The 14,003-nt window shown below is 51.6% G+C and overlaps 1 protein-coding gene across 1 annotated transcript in view; it reads left to right on the top strand.

Annotated features, from left to right (window-relative positions):
* ECE1 (endothelin converting enzyme 1) overlaps window positions 1-14,003 on the top strand; it is a 145,495-nt gene that overhangs the window by 114,517 nt on the left and 16,975 nt on the right. The window contains 8 exon segments of the mRNA XM_065421253.1: window positions 109-255; window positions 492-557; window positions 1,619-1,810; window positions 4,618-4,760; window positions 7,339-7,453; window positions 9,646-9,756; window positions 10,968-11,066; window positions 11,875-11,952. Coding sequence (XP_065277325.1) covers window positions 109-255; window positions 492-557; window positions 1,619-1,810; window positions 4,618-4,760; window positions 7,339-7,453; window positions 9,646-9,756; window positions 10,968-11,066; window positions 11,875-11,952 — 951 coding nt within the window.

Genomic DNA, 14,003 nt, shown 5'->3' with positions numbered 1-14,003 from the left:
GGTGGTGCAACCAGTCCCTTGCGCTATCTCCTTAACAGGAAACAAGACCCCTCCTTTGCACGTCTAGGGCCCTATCTCATCCATCTGTGTGCGGTTCTCTTTTCCCAGCTCGGTGGCTGGAATATCACGGGCCCCTGGGACAAAGATAACTTTAACAAGACCCTGCAGGAGGTCATGGCATACTACCACACCTCACCCTTCTTTTCTGTCTACGTGAACGCTGACTCCAAGAACTCCAACAGCAACGTCATCCAGGTGAGTGCAACAGCCTCATTCCTGACAGATAGTCCTGGCAATGTTCAACTGAAAGACGAGTTGGGTCCTTTCCTCACTTTGCATGGTCTTGTTTCACTGGGGTAACAACTCAGCAGTGCCCCCCTGTAGTGAGAGCCAAGTCACTTGGCTACAGGGGCTTTGCTTGTACCATAGCCACGCTCTTATCTTTCTCCGTGCTGTGCACCGTGTTCACTCCTGCTCCATTTATTCTTCAGGTAGACCAGTCAGGACTCGGGTTACCTTCCAGAGATTACTACCTGAACAAAACGGAGAATGAGAAGGTATGCGTCCATCTCCTCTCATGTTCTTCCTTGCAGCATGGGCTCAGTTTAGCAATTAAGGGCTACTTAATGCCTATTCCCTGCAAGATCCATCTGTTTGGGCACCAGAAAGACCTTGTGCGTATTATTCACCTTCACTCTCAGCCCAGGAACCACCTCAGTGACCCGTCCTTCCCCATGGGTGGAGGGTGCCCAGCTCCAGGTGCAAGATGAGACACAATGCTGGCATTTTAGAGGAGATGGGATTCTAACAGCTCACTACACCCCAGGCTGGCAACCTCACTGCTCAGCCACATAACTTCCCTAACTGTGGCTGCTGCTCTACCTCCATGCTCCATCCTCATGAACTAGTGGATCTTAAATGAAAAGGGAGAGGAAAACAAGCTAGCAGTATGCCTCCGAATGTGCCTGGTAGTGATTTTGGCCAAGGACAAGTCCCCTTGGGTGAGTGGTGCATTCCTGTGATTAAACCTGCCATTGCCTATAAAGCAGACATCTGGGAGGCATTAGCTTTGTGCACACAGACCAGCTTCCTGTAGAGCTGCAGGAAGAGTAGATTCTGCCTCTCTGAGCGTCTCTAATTTATGATGTGCTCAGGCTCCTGGAGATGGCGAGGGAGGATGGTCTCCTCTGACTATGGGCCTGGAGAGAGCTATTCTTCTGCCATGCTAAGCTGTCTCCTGCAGACAGGACAAGAGAGTGCGTAGATGTGGATGAGGGAAAACAGACAGGGTTCTATCAGCTATGCATTATGGAGGAGGCAGAAACTTGCCCTCTCAGCGGGAGCTGGAGCTGGGGGATGGGAGAGGAGTTATGCAGGGAGGGTTTATTTCCAGCCTGGTGTGAATAATAGATTAAACATAGGCAAGGCAGAGAGTCTCTCCATTGCTCATTACCGAGCTGGCCTGTTGTCCCTGTCCTAGCAGGGCTGCTACAGGTGACTGGTTTCAGGCTGAGCCCTGGGGAGTGAATTCAGGCCTTTCCCTCATTTCTCATTCCCAGCCAGGAGCAGCAACTAACAGCAGGGCCAATCACCTTATCTTCTTCTCCCTGGCATCTAGGTACTTACTGGGTACCTGAATTACATGGTGCAGCTGGGCATGCTCCTGGGAGGGGCAGATGAGGAGGCCACCCGGCAGCAGATGCAGCAGATCTTGGACTTTGAGACGGCGCTAGCCAACATCACCATCCCTCAGGAGAAGCGCAGGGATGAGGAAGTGATTTACCACAAAGTGACAGCCGGAGAGCTCAAGGTAAAGGCAGTAGCGGCACACATGCCCTGGGTGAGAGGCAGAGGCTGGTCCTTGGCAGTAGTAGAGGTGGAAAGGCTCAGCTGGGGAATGGGGGAGGGGCTACATTAAGACCTTGATGCTGGTAGCCTGCCACTGGCAATGGGATAAGCTTTGACAATACCAAAGTGTTTCTGCTGTGCTGGGGCAAGAAACACTGTAGAACATGCACCGTGCAAGCTGGGAACCACACTAGCAGCTTCTGTTCTGTAATGGTTCAGAAACCAACGTGTAGATCATGTTCATGTGAACCTGTCTATATCCAGAAGCAAATGTGACTGCTCGGCCCACCACCCCCTTGCCTTCCCATGCCTAGCAGTGCTCTGGTGTCGCCCATAACCCTGGATCTGAGACTTTTCAGGGACCCTGCTCTCAGCAAACATTCTCACTGGCCCGGCTCATGCCCAAGGCTGGGAAAGTTTAAAAAAAAAAAAAAAAAAAAAGAAGAAAGCCGCCTCAATTCACAACCCTTCTGGGAACCAAGCAACTTGTTCTGGAAGCTCAGTTTTAACTTGGGAACCGAACCAGAGGCACCTGTGTTTGAAATCCTGGGCCAGGGCGCTGTGATCTGTTGCCCGGCACCCTGCTGCTCCTAACCCCTGCTGCCCCATCAAGATCTAACTCCCTGATCTCTGCTTTACTGGGTCAACAGCAAGAGTTTTCTCTCAAAGCTTCTCCATGCTGAGGGCCTGGCTAAATATATCAAACCCCCCATGACTCTGGAGAGCCTGCTGTTACCTGGCTCCTGCTTCTCTAGGCCTAAACTTCACCTGGTAGAATTCTCTCTTTGGGGAATGCATCTGAGCTTGCTGCCTAGAGGACTATGCCTGTAGCCTCTTACCAGCACTCCACTCAAATCACCCCTGTGTTTGAAGTCTTCAAAGTGGCAGGTTCCCTGGTGGTGCTAGGGCTAGGAGACTGGCCCTATGCAGCCCCCAGTACTGGAGTGTGCTGGGGGTGGGGTAGGAGCCATGGCTGGAATGTGCTGCAGTCTGGCTATTCTGGGCTGCTAAATGACTCCATCTTTGACTCTCTTGCTCTGTGTGCATATTCTTCCTCTGATCTACAACAGGTGACTTGGTGACATGTTGCCAGTATCGCACACTGTTTACACATAGCCTCTTGAGTTGTGCTGTTTCTGCTGTTAACCCAGCCATCTGTCACTGGTTTAATTTAGAGGCAGCTGTTTGCACATACATGTGACAAGGATCACCTGTGATAACTGGGTGCTGCTGGAGGATCAATATCTCCATGGCATCCCAAGACTAACTTCTTGGTGGCTGGTATCTGCTGGGTCCTTAAATCCTTCGCCTGAAAGCCTGATGAGTCACTGTGTATCAACACAGTGAGTGTACCAAGCTGGGTGTGGCACTCTTCAGCAGTGAAACTACAGGTTTCATACCTCTCCCACGCCAAGGGAGCTAGGTAGGATTGCTATCTAGCGCTTTGCATCCTCAGAGGTCAGTGTCAATATCCCCACTTGCAGATGTTATTTGTCTCTGCCAGCATCTGCTGGGGAGTAGAAATATGCAGGCATAGGAGATTTGGTTTCAAGCTTTTGTTACTAACAGCTGGGTACATAAAAGTGAGGGTGTTGGGATTCCTCCAGCAGCCACAAGCTACTCTGAGAAACAGTGAGGCCCAGAGAACTAGGACACAGGAGACCTGAGTTCTATTCCCAGTGTGGTCAATGACCTGTTGCATGACCTTTGTGCCTCAGCGTCATCATCTGTACAAGGGAGATAATAATACTGACCTTCCTTTATAAAATGTTTTGAGATCAACAGACAAAAAGTGCTATAGAGGAGTGTAGGAGCTCTGGAACCCTCACTAACGCAGTGTGACTCTGTCCCCGCCAGGGGCTGGGCCACTCTAAAAGTTTGAGTCTGCTGCTGCGCTAAAAGAGATGCTCCTTTAACTCAGGTTGTAGAGGCTAGATTGCTTAAATGAAGAGATCCCACGTTCAATCCCTACTAACGGTGCAGCTGGGGGCATCATTACAATTGTTGTTATTCCTAGAGGAGTGGGAATAAGTTTACTCCACTTGTCACCTTGAGCACTCCGTTTACACCATTCTGGATTTATTACATCTTTTTTTTATGAGCAGTCAAGACAGGAAATAATTCTGTCCCCTTCAACCTCTAGAAGCAGGAGTTGTCAAGGGAACCTGACTGCAAATTCTGACTAACCCATTAGATTGAGGGTGAACTGTTTTCCTCACTCTTGAGGGATAATAGCTTGCATCTCTGCATAGAAAGGGCAGGCAGCTGGCTGAGCCTGGACATACAGGACCAATTTAAGTCATCAGTAACTTAGAGCAACAGCAATCAGTTATAAAACATCTATCTTGCATGCAGTGGCAACGTGCTATGGTCCACTCCTCACTGAAACTGCCTACCAGTTCAGGTTCCTCTTGGAGAAGTCCTATGACCATAGCTAAAGACCCTTGAGCAGCCTAATCCATCTGACCCTAACTGCAAGACATGTTCTCAAAATAAGATCCATCCACTGTTGACCTGACACCAGCTCTTTCCTCCCTCACTCACCTGGCTTCAGACAGACATCAGTGAAGCTGAAGGTAAAACACATGCTTTAATCCACGCCTTCGGAGTGAAGGTGTATTTAAAGGGCACATATAGCCAGAGATCGCAGCTGCCCTGCAGACTGGCCTTTGGGCTAACGGTCTGTCCAGGTAACATAGCCCTGCCTCCTGTGCGCTGTGTCTCATTGGGTGGGCAACATGTAGTTTTTTATCTCTGCCTCTCTTCCAGAACCTGGCACCAGCTATCAATTGGATGCCCTTCCTCACCACTCTGTTCTACCCGGTGGAACTCAATGAATCCGAGCCAGTGGTTGTCTATGCCAAAGAGTACTTGGAGCAAGTCTCCAGCCTCATCCAAGCCACGGACAGATGGTGAGAGCTCTTACCTATGAATGGCAATGCAGGTATAGGAAACCTCCTGTAGAATCCAGTCCACATACCAAGAAACACTTAGGGTGTGACACTGTTATGCTCTGCAAATGATGGGAATAACCTCTCCACCAATCACATCTCTCCCACATCAGAGGGGGCTTATGGAGCAAGGTGCCACTCGGGGTATGTCTATATGTACAGCGCCGTAGCAGCACAGCTGTACCAATACAGCTGCAGTGCGTCTGGTGAAGAGGCTGTGTACCGACGGGGGAGCTTTCTCCTGTTGGCATAAAAAAAACACCTCCACAAGCTGCGGAAGCTATGTCATCAGGAGAAGCTCTCCTATAGCCTTAGGTTATGTCTACACTAGAGAGTTTATAGTGGCACAGCTACACCGCTCTAAGCAGCCCTGTAGCTGCTCTGTGCCTATGGGAAAGAGCTCTCCCATCGACATAATTAATCCACCCCCAATGCGCGGCAGTAGCTATGTTGGCGGGAGAAGATTTCCTGCTGACATTAAGTCTCCTGCCGTACCCTAGCCACTCCCTCAGGGATGCTGGGTTTATCCACACTTGAAATGCTACAGTGACATGGCTACGCCACTGTAGTACTTCAGTGTAGATGCTATCTACAGCGACAGCAGGGGTTCTCCCATTGGCGTGAGTAATTCACCTCTTCCGTTGACCTAGCACTGTCTACACTAGGGTTTGGGTCGGCTTAACTATGTCGCTCCTGGATGTGGATTTTTCACACAGCTGAGTTGATCTAACTTTGTAGTGTAGACCAGGCGTTGGACGGCCAGAGCTAGCCTTGGAACCCAGGAGTCCAAGTGCAGCTGTTCACAGTGCTGCCAGTGCATCTGAGTGCTGTTTACATCAGGAGGCCATGTTTGGGGGAGGGGGACAGGAAAAGCCAGCTTCTGGAATAGAGACTTGCATACCAAGAGGTTTCTACTGTATAGACTGCCGAGCTCAGGTCCCCAGCTCTGCCTGATGGCCTGTGCTGAGAATGGCAATGTAGGGTTCCTCTCTTCTACACCAGCATACACCCACCGGCTTTGGGACACTGTAAGTCATTGCAGAATCCCTCCCTTAGGGCACCAGATACTGTGCCAGGGCACCCAGTGCTCCCACCCTCTTTTCTTTTGCTGTAGTAGAAAGAGAGCCTAAGACATATGCCCTTGAATGAGAGGTCTGGTATGAGGCCTGAACTAAAGTAGTGGGCAAGCTTTGCCGATATAAAGCAAAGTTAGCAAAAGTCAGACTGTAAGCAGATGTCAGGCTCTGTCTGCGTGCAAGTTCACAGAATCTGGCAAGAACAGGGCTGATATTGCAAAAACACACACATTCCTGAGAAGTGCTAGGCACAGGACACTCACACAAACACATTCCAGAAGGGTGATACTAGAACACCCCATACCACGTATGGTACTAACACCCCCACCCCCCAAAGATAACGAGAACACCCAGGAGCGCCACCAGCTTTTCTGCCGCCCTAGGCAGCGGAAGGTCCCACCCCGAAATGCCGCCCCCCACAGAGGCGGCGGAAGGTCCCGCCGCTGAAATACCACTGCGGTCGCCGCCCCCCAAATTGTAGTGCCCTAGGCGACCGCCTAGGTTGCCTAATGGGTTGCGCCAGCCCTGAGAACACCCTGACCCCTCCTAAAGATAAGGGTCAGGATGACAGTGTGATGGATAGAGATGTTTTGATCAAACTAACCACGCCCGAGGGGCAATGCGTAACTTGTTTGTATTGGTGTATAAGAGGGAGTGTCTTTGGCCAGCCTAGGAGACAGTGGGAAGTCCTGCCACTGACTGAGTTGCATCCATTGTCACGGGCATACATGTGCTAGTGTAACTGTAGACATTAATCCAGGGAGCTAGGACCGTGCTTCGTCAGCAATAAACCTGACCAAGTACCTTCGTACCTTAACGGCTCTTGTGGTCATTGGGCGGTTCAATCGAGGTCTGCTGTGCCAGCTGTCTGCGCAGAGGTGGAATGGCACATAGAGAAAACACACACGCAGCCAAACATCTGAGTACAGATGTGAAGACCTTCTTCCTCGGAAACACCCTGTGTAGTTTATTTGCAGTGTTTTAATCCCTCCATCCATACACAGCAGTGTCTCCACACCTTTACACACCATATCTCAACTTTCTAACCCCTTTTCCAAAAGTGGGGGCAGGGAACTGGTGTCTCCTTCCAGAGAACTCCCCTTGGTCAGGCCCTGCTAGCCACTATTTCTTCTGCTTCTCCTCCCCTTGCACTTCCTTCCTGTGCTCTTTTATCCAGTCTCCTTGTTAATGGGCTAATTAGCTCATTAGCTTCCCTGCCCTAGTCTGATCTGGTAATGGGGAACTCCTCTCCTTAATCAGGCCCTGCCAGTGGGCCTGACTGATTAAACAGTGACCAGAAAGCTGGTGGGTCAGTGGCTGATTCCCAGCACCCGGTCACAGGTACCAAATGGCTGACCCCCTTGTGGACCAGAACGACAAAGGTCGGGGGGACTCGACTCCAGAAAACAGTTGGGAACTTCCATGTTTTGCAGAAAATCTTTTTATTCTCTCTTCCATTGCAGCCTCCTGAACAACTATATGATCTGGAATCTGGTGAGGAAAACCAGCTCCTTCCTGGACCAGCGCTTCCAGGATGCAGAGGAGAAATTAATGGAAGTCATGTATGGAACCAAGAAGGTGAGTCTGTGGGGGAACAGGAGGGAGATGGGAGAGAAACTACATGACAAAACATGCGTCAGTCCCCACCCCCAAATCACTGTGCCTCCTAGCTTAAAATCTTCCAGGCCGCTCTCTTTCAGCCTAGCGGGTCGCTCCAAAGGGCTCCCATTTCCCATGTGATGGAGGTGCCCCACACAGCTTCATCCATACATAGGAGGAGACATGGGCTTTCTGTTTATGTGAGGCTGCCCTTCTGATTTGGCAGGGCCACAAGCTATTTGCCTGGAGGGAAGGGCAGAAATTCCTCCCTTTCCTCCCCACAGCAGGAAGGCCTGGCGCTGCAGTTCCCTGCTGCTGGCCCAAGAGTTGCAGAGTTTGGGTGGGGTGCCTAACCCCGTGCAGTCACTTGCATTGCTTCTGCTTAAGGCCACCCTTGTCTCACTAAGGACCAGCGGCGGCCACCTCAATCATTTCACAATGGAGCCATCTGTCCAAAGGCCAGCGGTGTCCCCGCCCACAGCACTGAGCTCTTTGTGAAGTGGGGGAGGCTGTGCACAGAGCTGCCAAACGCCACTGTAAGAGTGCAGCAGGATTGCTCCCTCCTCCAACCAGCCTGTGAAATGGTCCCTGGAGCCCTGACCTCTTCCCAGGCAAGCCGTTAGGACCAGATGCCTGGAAAAGGGAGTCTGGCCCAGCTTGGCTGAGCTGCAGTTCCATGCTGAGATAAGAGCAGCCTCTGAATCACAGGAAATGGGCTCTCACTGCACTCGGACAAGGTGCTGGGATTGGTTTTGTCTGCACCTCTGAGGGGGAGGAGATGGCAAGAGGGGGAGCCTCTGGGCCTCATGTGGCCCTGGGGGGCAGGCACTCACCCAGTCCCATGGGTGGGGGGAGGAATGGGACAGCAGGGCATAGAAATGACCATCTCAGTGGAGCGAAAGAGAGGCCTTAGCAGGCTTGAGTGATGGGAGTGTCTCTCTGAAACCCTCGTGACTAAAGTAAGGGAGAGTGGGAGGCGAGATCCCCTCTACTTCCTGCAAGCCCGCCGACAGTGGGGGCCAAAGGGGACAATTGCCCAGGGGCCCGGGCGATTTAAAAGGGGCCAGGAGTCCCTGGACGCTGCTGCCGGCAGCACAGCAAGGCTAAAGCAGGCTTTCTGCCCACCCTCACTCCGCGCCACTCCCAGAAGCAGCTGGCTTCCCTGCGGCCCCTGGGGAGGGGGATCTCTGCATGCTGCCCCCGCCCCGAGCACCAACTCCGCAGCTCCCATTGGTCGGGAACCACAGCCAATGGGAGCTGCAGGGGCAGTGCCTGCAGGCAGCAGTGCGTGAAGACCCCCTGGGCCCCCCACCTAGGAGCTGCTGCCAGAAGGGTGTACCGGTCGTTTTCGGGAGCCACCCAAGGTAAGCGCCGACCTCCTGACCCCCTCCTGAACCCCAACCCCCTGCCCCAGTCTAGAGCCCACACCCAAACTCCCTCCCAGAGCCCACATCCCGCACCCCCTCCCACACCCAAACTCCCTCCCAGAGCCTGCACCCCAACCCCCTGCCCCAGCCTGGTGAAAGTGAGTGAGGGTGGGGGAGAGCGAGAGATGAAGGGTGGGGGGTGGAATGAGCAGGGGGCAGGGCCTCGGAGAAGGGGTGGGGCAGGGGCGTGGTCTCAGGGAAGGGAAGGGGCAGGTGGTGGGGCAATGGTCTTTGGGTTTGTGCGATTAGACAGTTGGCAGCCCTACCGGGCAGGCATGTGGAAGCCCTGGCCGTGCCGGAAGAGCATGCCCAGCAGTGCAGCCGGCAGCTCGCTGGGCACCAGCCATCGCACACGCTGCACCGCCCAAAAGTCAGGTGGACCGCATCCGCGTGGCTTGTGCGTGTGTGGGGGTCCATTTGCTATTCTGCCTTGGGGCCCAGAATTGCTGTCAGCGGGCCTGGCTTGGCTAAGCAGTATTTCTTCCCCACGCACACGCACAAGTGCCATTCTGTCCCCCCACACTCCCCCCCCCACACAGAACCCCCCGCTTCTGTGCCCCTCCTTCCCTGGCTTGGCTAAGCAGCGCCCCCAGTTCCTCCTCCTCCTCCGTAGCTAGTGCACTGAAAGCACCCTCTCTTGTTTAACCCACTGCTCCCAGCCCTGTGTCAGAGGCCTCTCTGCACAGAGCTGTGTCTGGCAGGGTGCAGGAGTGACTGGTTTAATCTTCTCTTCTCCCCCCACAGACCTGTCTGCCGCGCTGGAAGTTCTGCGTCAGCGACACCGACAACAGCCTGGGCTTTGCGCTGGGAGCCATGTTTGTTAAAGCCACTTTTGCAGAGGACAGCAAGAAAATAGTATGTCCTCACCTCCCACTGGATTACTGGGCTGGCTCGCAGGCCAATGGGGAGTGAATCTAGAGCCAGATTGATTTACTGTCTCTCGAGTCACCTTGCATGTGAAAGTGAAGCTCCCCCAACATGGTGTTTAAAGCTTCAAACAATAGCACAGTATGGACCCCATAAATGCCTCTGGAAAACCTGTGTCTAGGGGTGGAGGGGAAGGGGTTGGTGTTGTGCCCCGAATCATTCACAGCTCCAATAACTAACTGCTGCCTAGCCCCCGCCACCACCAAACCTACTGTATAATGGGGGAGAAGAAAAATCCCTGTATTTCTATAGCACTTCACAGGGAGCTCTGGCCATTTTCTAGATGAGGAAACTGAGGTACAGAGGGACATGACTGGCCCAAGGTTACACAGTGAGTTAGTAGCAGAGCTGGAGCAGAACCTAGATCCTCTGGCTCCTAATCCTGTGCATTTTAAAGCTTTAAACACTGCTCCATGCCACTTCTTGGGAAAACTGGCAGCTCTTCTGTTTGGAAAGGGACCATCTATCTCATCCCCAGACTATCCAGTTCACCAGACTGAGGACCTTGTCCCAAATGGACATGTCTGATTGTCATTACATGCTGCAGGATTACAGGCCATGCTCTAGGAGCAGATTTCACCAAAGCTGAAGAGGCTGCAGACTTAAGGCTCCCTCCATAATGTCCCTTATGCTCTCAGTGACCTACTTAACTTTCCTCATCCTTACAGCCTCCTGGCTAGATGATCAAAACCCACTTCCTTTTTCTGACCTACGTTTGTCCTCCTTTTGGCAGAGCCCAGCATACACACGTACACCAGCCCTCATTGCTAATGGCGCTTCAGCCAACATAACCTTCTTGTCTCCTGCAGTGCACAGTGGCATCCTCCCATCAGCAGCAGCTCTGCTCTGGGGGGAGCGTTTGCTTCTCCGCCGCTACGTGTGGGTCCCACATAAAAACCAAGCCACTAATTCATCGTTGCAATCTACCAGCTTCAAAGTAGATCATATTTTTTAGGAGTGAATTGGGGACAGCACCCCAACCATCTGGGCCCTTCACATCCTGTCTACAGCCGGGTGTGGTGGGAGTTGTTTCTATCTCCCCACAGCTATTTCAAGAGACTTTTGCTTAGTCTTTGATCCTGTTGAGCAGGGTAAATGTTTTGGCTTCCAGCTGACACAAGACCTCTTATTTTGTCTAGGCCGAGGAAATGATTGCAGAGATTAAAACTGCCTTTGAGGAAAGCCTGGCCACTCTGCAGTGGATGGATGAAGAGACGAGGAAATCTGCCAAGGAGAAGGCTAGTGGTGTCTAAGCAAGGCACAGTCTGCCCCTCACTCCATGCCTTGGGGGAGCTCTGTACAGCCCCTAGCATTTCCATCATGAGATTGTTTCAAGCAGATCCTGGCATTTTCCTTTTGCCTCCTCAGAGCTGGGGAGCTCCCACATTAATTTATTACCCATCCTTGACTGTTTCTTTGCTAGCTTGTGGGGGTCCCGGGCCATGATCGTCTAAGCACCGTGGCATCTTAAGACTCATCACAGACTAACAAACTAGGCCATTATTATGTGTATTCCGTGGGAGTGCACTGCTGGGATAGCTTCCCTAGGGGACAGCTCTGTCATGTGAGAGCACAGTCTTTGAGGTTTATTTCTTGCTCTTTCTCATTGTAAATCCCAGTAACCCAAGATTTGTGATCCCATAAATGTGTGTAGACCTCTCTGCCTAACAAGGCTGGCCTCCAGTAGGTGACACATGGAAAAAACTCAAAATGAGGGAGATACCGATTATTCGTGCAAGAAAGTTAAAAATGCTGTGGGATCCCTTCCATCCCTGCAACCCCCCTCTCCGTGGCCATGGTTCCAGGAGCCTTCATTTCTGATGCAAATAATTTTCAGCGATAAAAGTGCGTTGGGGGGAGTGACACCAGATCTGGATGGAAAGTAAGAAACTTGAGATTACCATGTGTGACAGCCCTTGGAATTAGAGCCTTGTGGCCAAGCTGGACTCTTTCCCCACCTACCCTCCACAAACCCACAGGATGTGCACAGATCAGAGGAACAGCCTTGTGTGACCCTCCTCTTCTCTCTTTCCAACTTCAACCCAGGCAGATGCAATCTATGACATGATCGGTTACCCCAAGTTTATCCTGGATCCCAAGGAGCTGGACAAGGTGTTTCATGATGTGAGTTGACTGGCTACACACCCTCATGTCTGAGTTCCCTCTACTGCTCCACTCTTGCCCCCCACTGTAGGAATCCACTGGGGAAACTGCCGCCCCATGTGAAATTCTGATACAGTAGCCCTCACAAATAGACCAGCCGCAAAATTAAACCCCCATGATTCACAATGTGTCCTAAACCAATTGATCTGCAGCCAAGAAATTTAATATTGCCAAAGTCTGTTCTTATTGTTGCATGTGTTTAGGGCCCCCATCATTGCAGTATCTGGACACTTAATGAATTTAAGACTGGGTTCCTTCTAAAAGGACAAACTCTTTTCCACTTCCTGTGCCCTGTTGAGAGGATTTCTCACCTGGTTAACCGGGAAACTCCTTTGTGAATTGGTGCAGCTTAACCTCCATTCTGAAGGCCATGAGACTCAGTCTCCTCTCTGTCAGCAGCACATTCCAGGGGTCTGTGGGAACAACTCTCCTGAGTGCAGCTGTGTCCTTGTTTGTTATGGGCTATACAAAGACTAGGAGCTTGCAATCGACCCAGGGTAGTACTGGCAGCCAGCACGGAGGGGTTTCTCTAGGGCAGTGCGTGGTAACAATGCTGGGTTCAGGTTTCAGAGTGGTAGCTGTGTTAGTCTGTATCAGCAAAAAGAACGAGGAGTACTTGTGGCACCTTAGAGACTAACACATTTATTTGAGCATAAGCTTTCGTGAGCTAAAACCCACTTCTTCATATGCATTGTGACAAAGTTCCTCCTCTATCTTGGTGGGTCCTGCGCTTATTGGCGGATTTTCTTGCCTCAGAGATTCACCATGTGGGTTGGGGAACAGCCCAGAGACCTTCCCCTCTGGAAGAACCCACAGTCCAGGTCAATTGGGAGGTTTGGGGGGAACCCGGGCCCGCCCTCTACTCCAGGTTCCAGCCCAGGGCCCTGTGGGCTGCAGCTGTCTCTAGTGCCTCCTGTAACAGCTGCATGACAGCTACAACTCCCTGGACTACTTCCCCATGGCCTCCTCCAAACACCTTCCTTATTCTCACCACAGGACCTTCCTCCTGGTGTCTGATAACGCTTGTGCTCCTCAGTCCCCCAGCAGCACACCCTCTCACTCTCAGCTCCTTGCGCCTCTTGCTCCCAGCTCCTCACATTCCCACCACAAACTGAAGTGAGCTCCTTTTTAAAACCCAGGTGCCCTGATTAGCCTGCCTGCCTTAACTTCTTCTAGCAGGTTCCTGATTACTCTAGTGCAGCCCCTGCTCTGGTCACTCAGGGAACAGAAAACTACTCACCCAGTGACCAGTATATTTGCCCTCTACCAGACTCCTGTACCCCACTGGTCTGGGTCTGTCACAGCATGAAGTGAAAAATACAGTAGGAAAATGTATATACACAGAGAACATGAAAATTACACACCATTAAATTAGGCTTGAATAAAGACTGGGAGTGGATGGGTCATTACACAAAGTAAAATTGTTTTCCCATGCTAAGTTTCCCCTCCTCTGCTACTCTCACTTTCTTGTCAACGGTTGGAAATGGGCTATCCTGATTATCACTGCAAAAGTTTTTTTTCTTCTGCTGATAATAGCTCATCTAATAGCTCACCTTAATTAATTACCCTCGTTACAGTTGGTATGGCAACATCCATTTTTTCATGTTCTCTGTGTATATATATTTTCCTACTGTATCTTCCACTGCATGCATCCGATGAAGTAGGTTTTAGCCCACGAAAGCTTATGCTCAAATAAATGTGTTAGTCTCTAAGGTGCCACAAGGACTCCTGTTCTTTATGCTGGGTTCAGTGTCCACCCCAGTAAAAGTGCATTGCAGCAGCCCAGCCCGAGGTGAGCAGCACAAGGATTGCTGGTTGGCTCCATGGCTGATAGGGAAACATGTAGCACGCTGGGTAATTTTGGCCACTACTATAAGCTGAGCATCCTGTAGAGGATTCTGAGCCAATAGAAAGTTGGCAACCCTACCTGCAGTTTCTCTCCCATGGGGCTGGGCCCAGCTCCCCACTCCTGACCCTGCGATCTGGTGCGAGGGGGTGCAGCACCATTCAGG

The sequence above is a fragment of the Emys orbicularis genome, chromosome 22 (genome assembly GCF_028017835.1).
Source record: "Emys orbicularis isolate rEmyOrb1 chromosome 22, rEmyOrb1.hap1, whole genome shotgun sequence".
NCBI lineage: Eukaryota > Metazoa > Chordata > Testudines > Emydidae > Emys > Emys orbicularis.
This window is presented reverse-complemented; position numbering and strand designations above follow the sequence as displayed.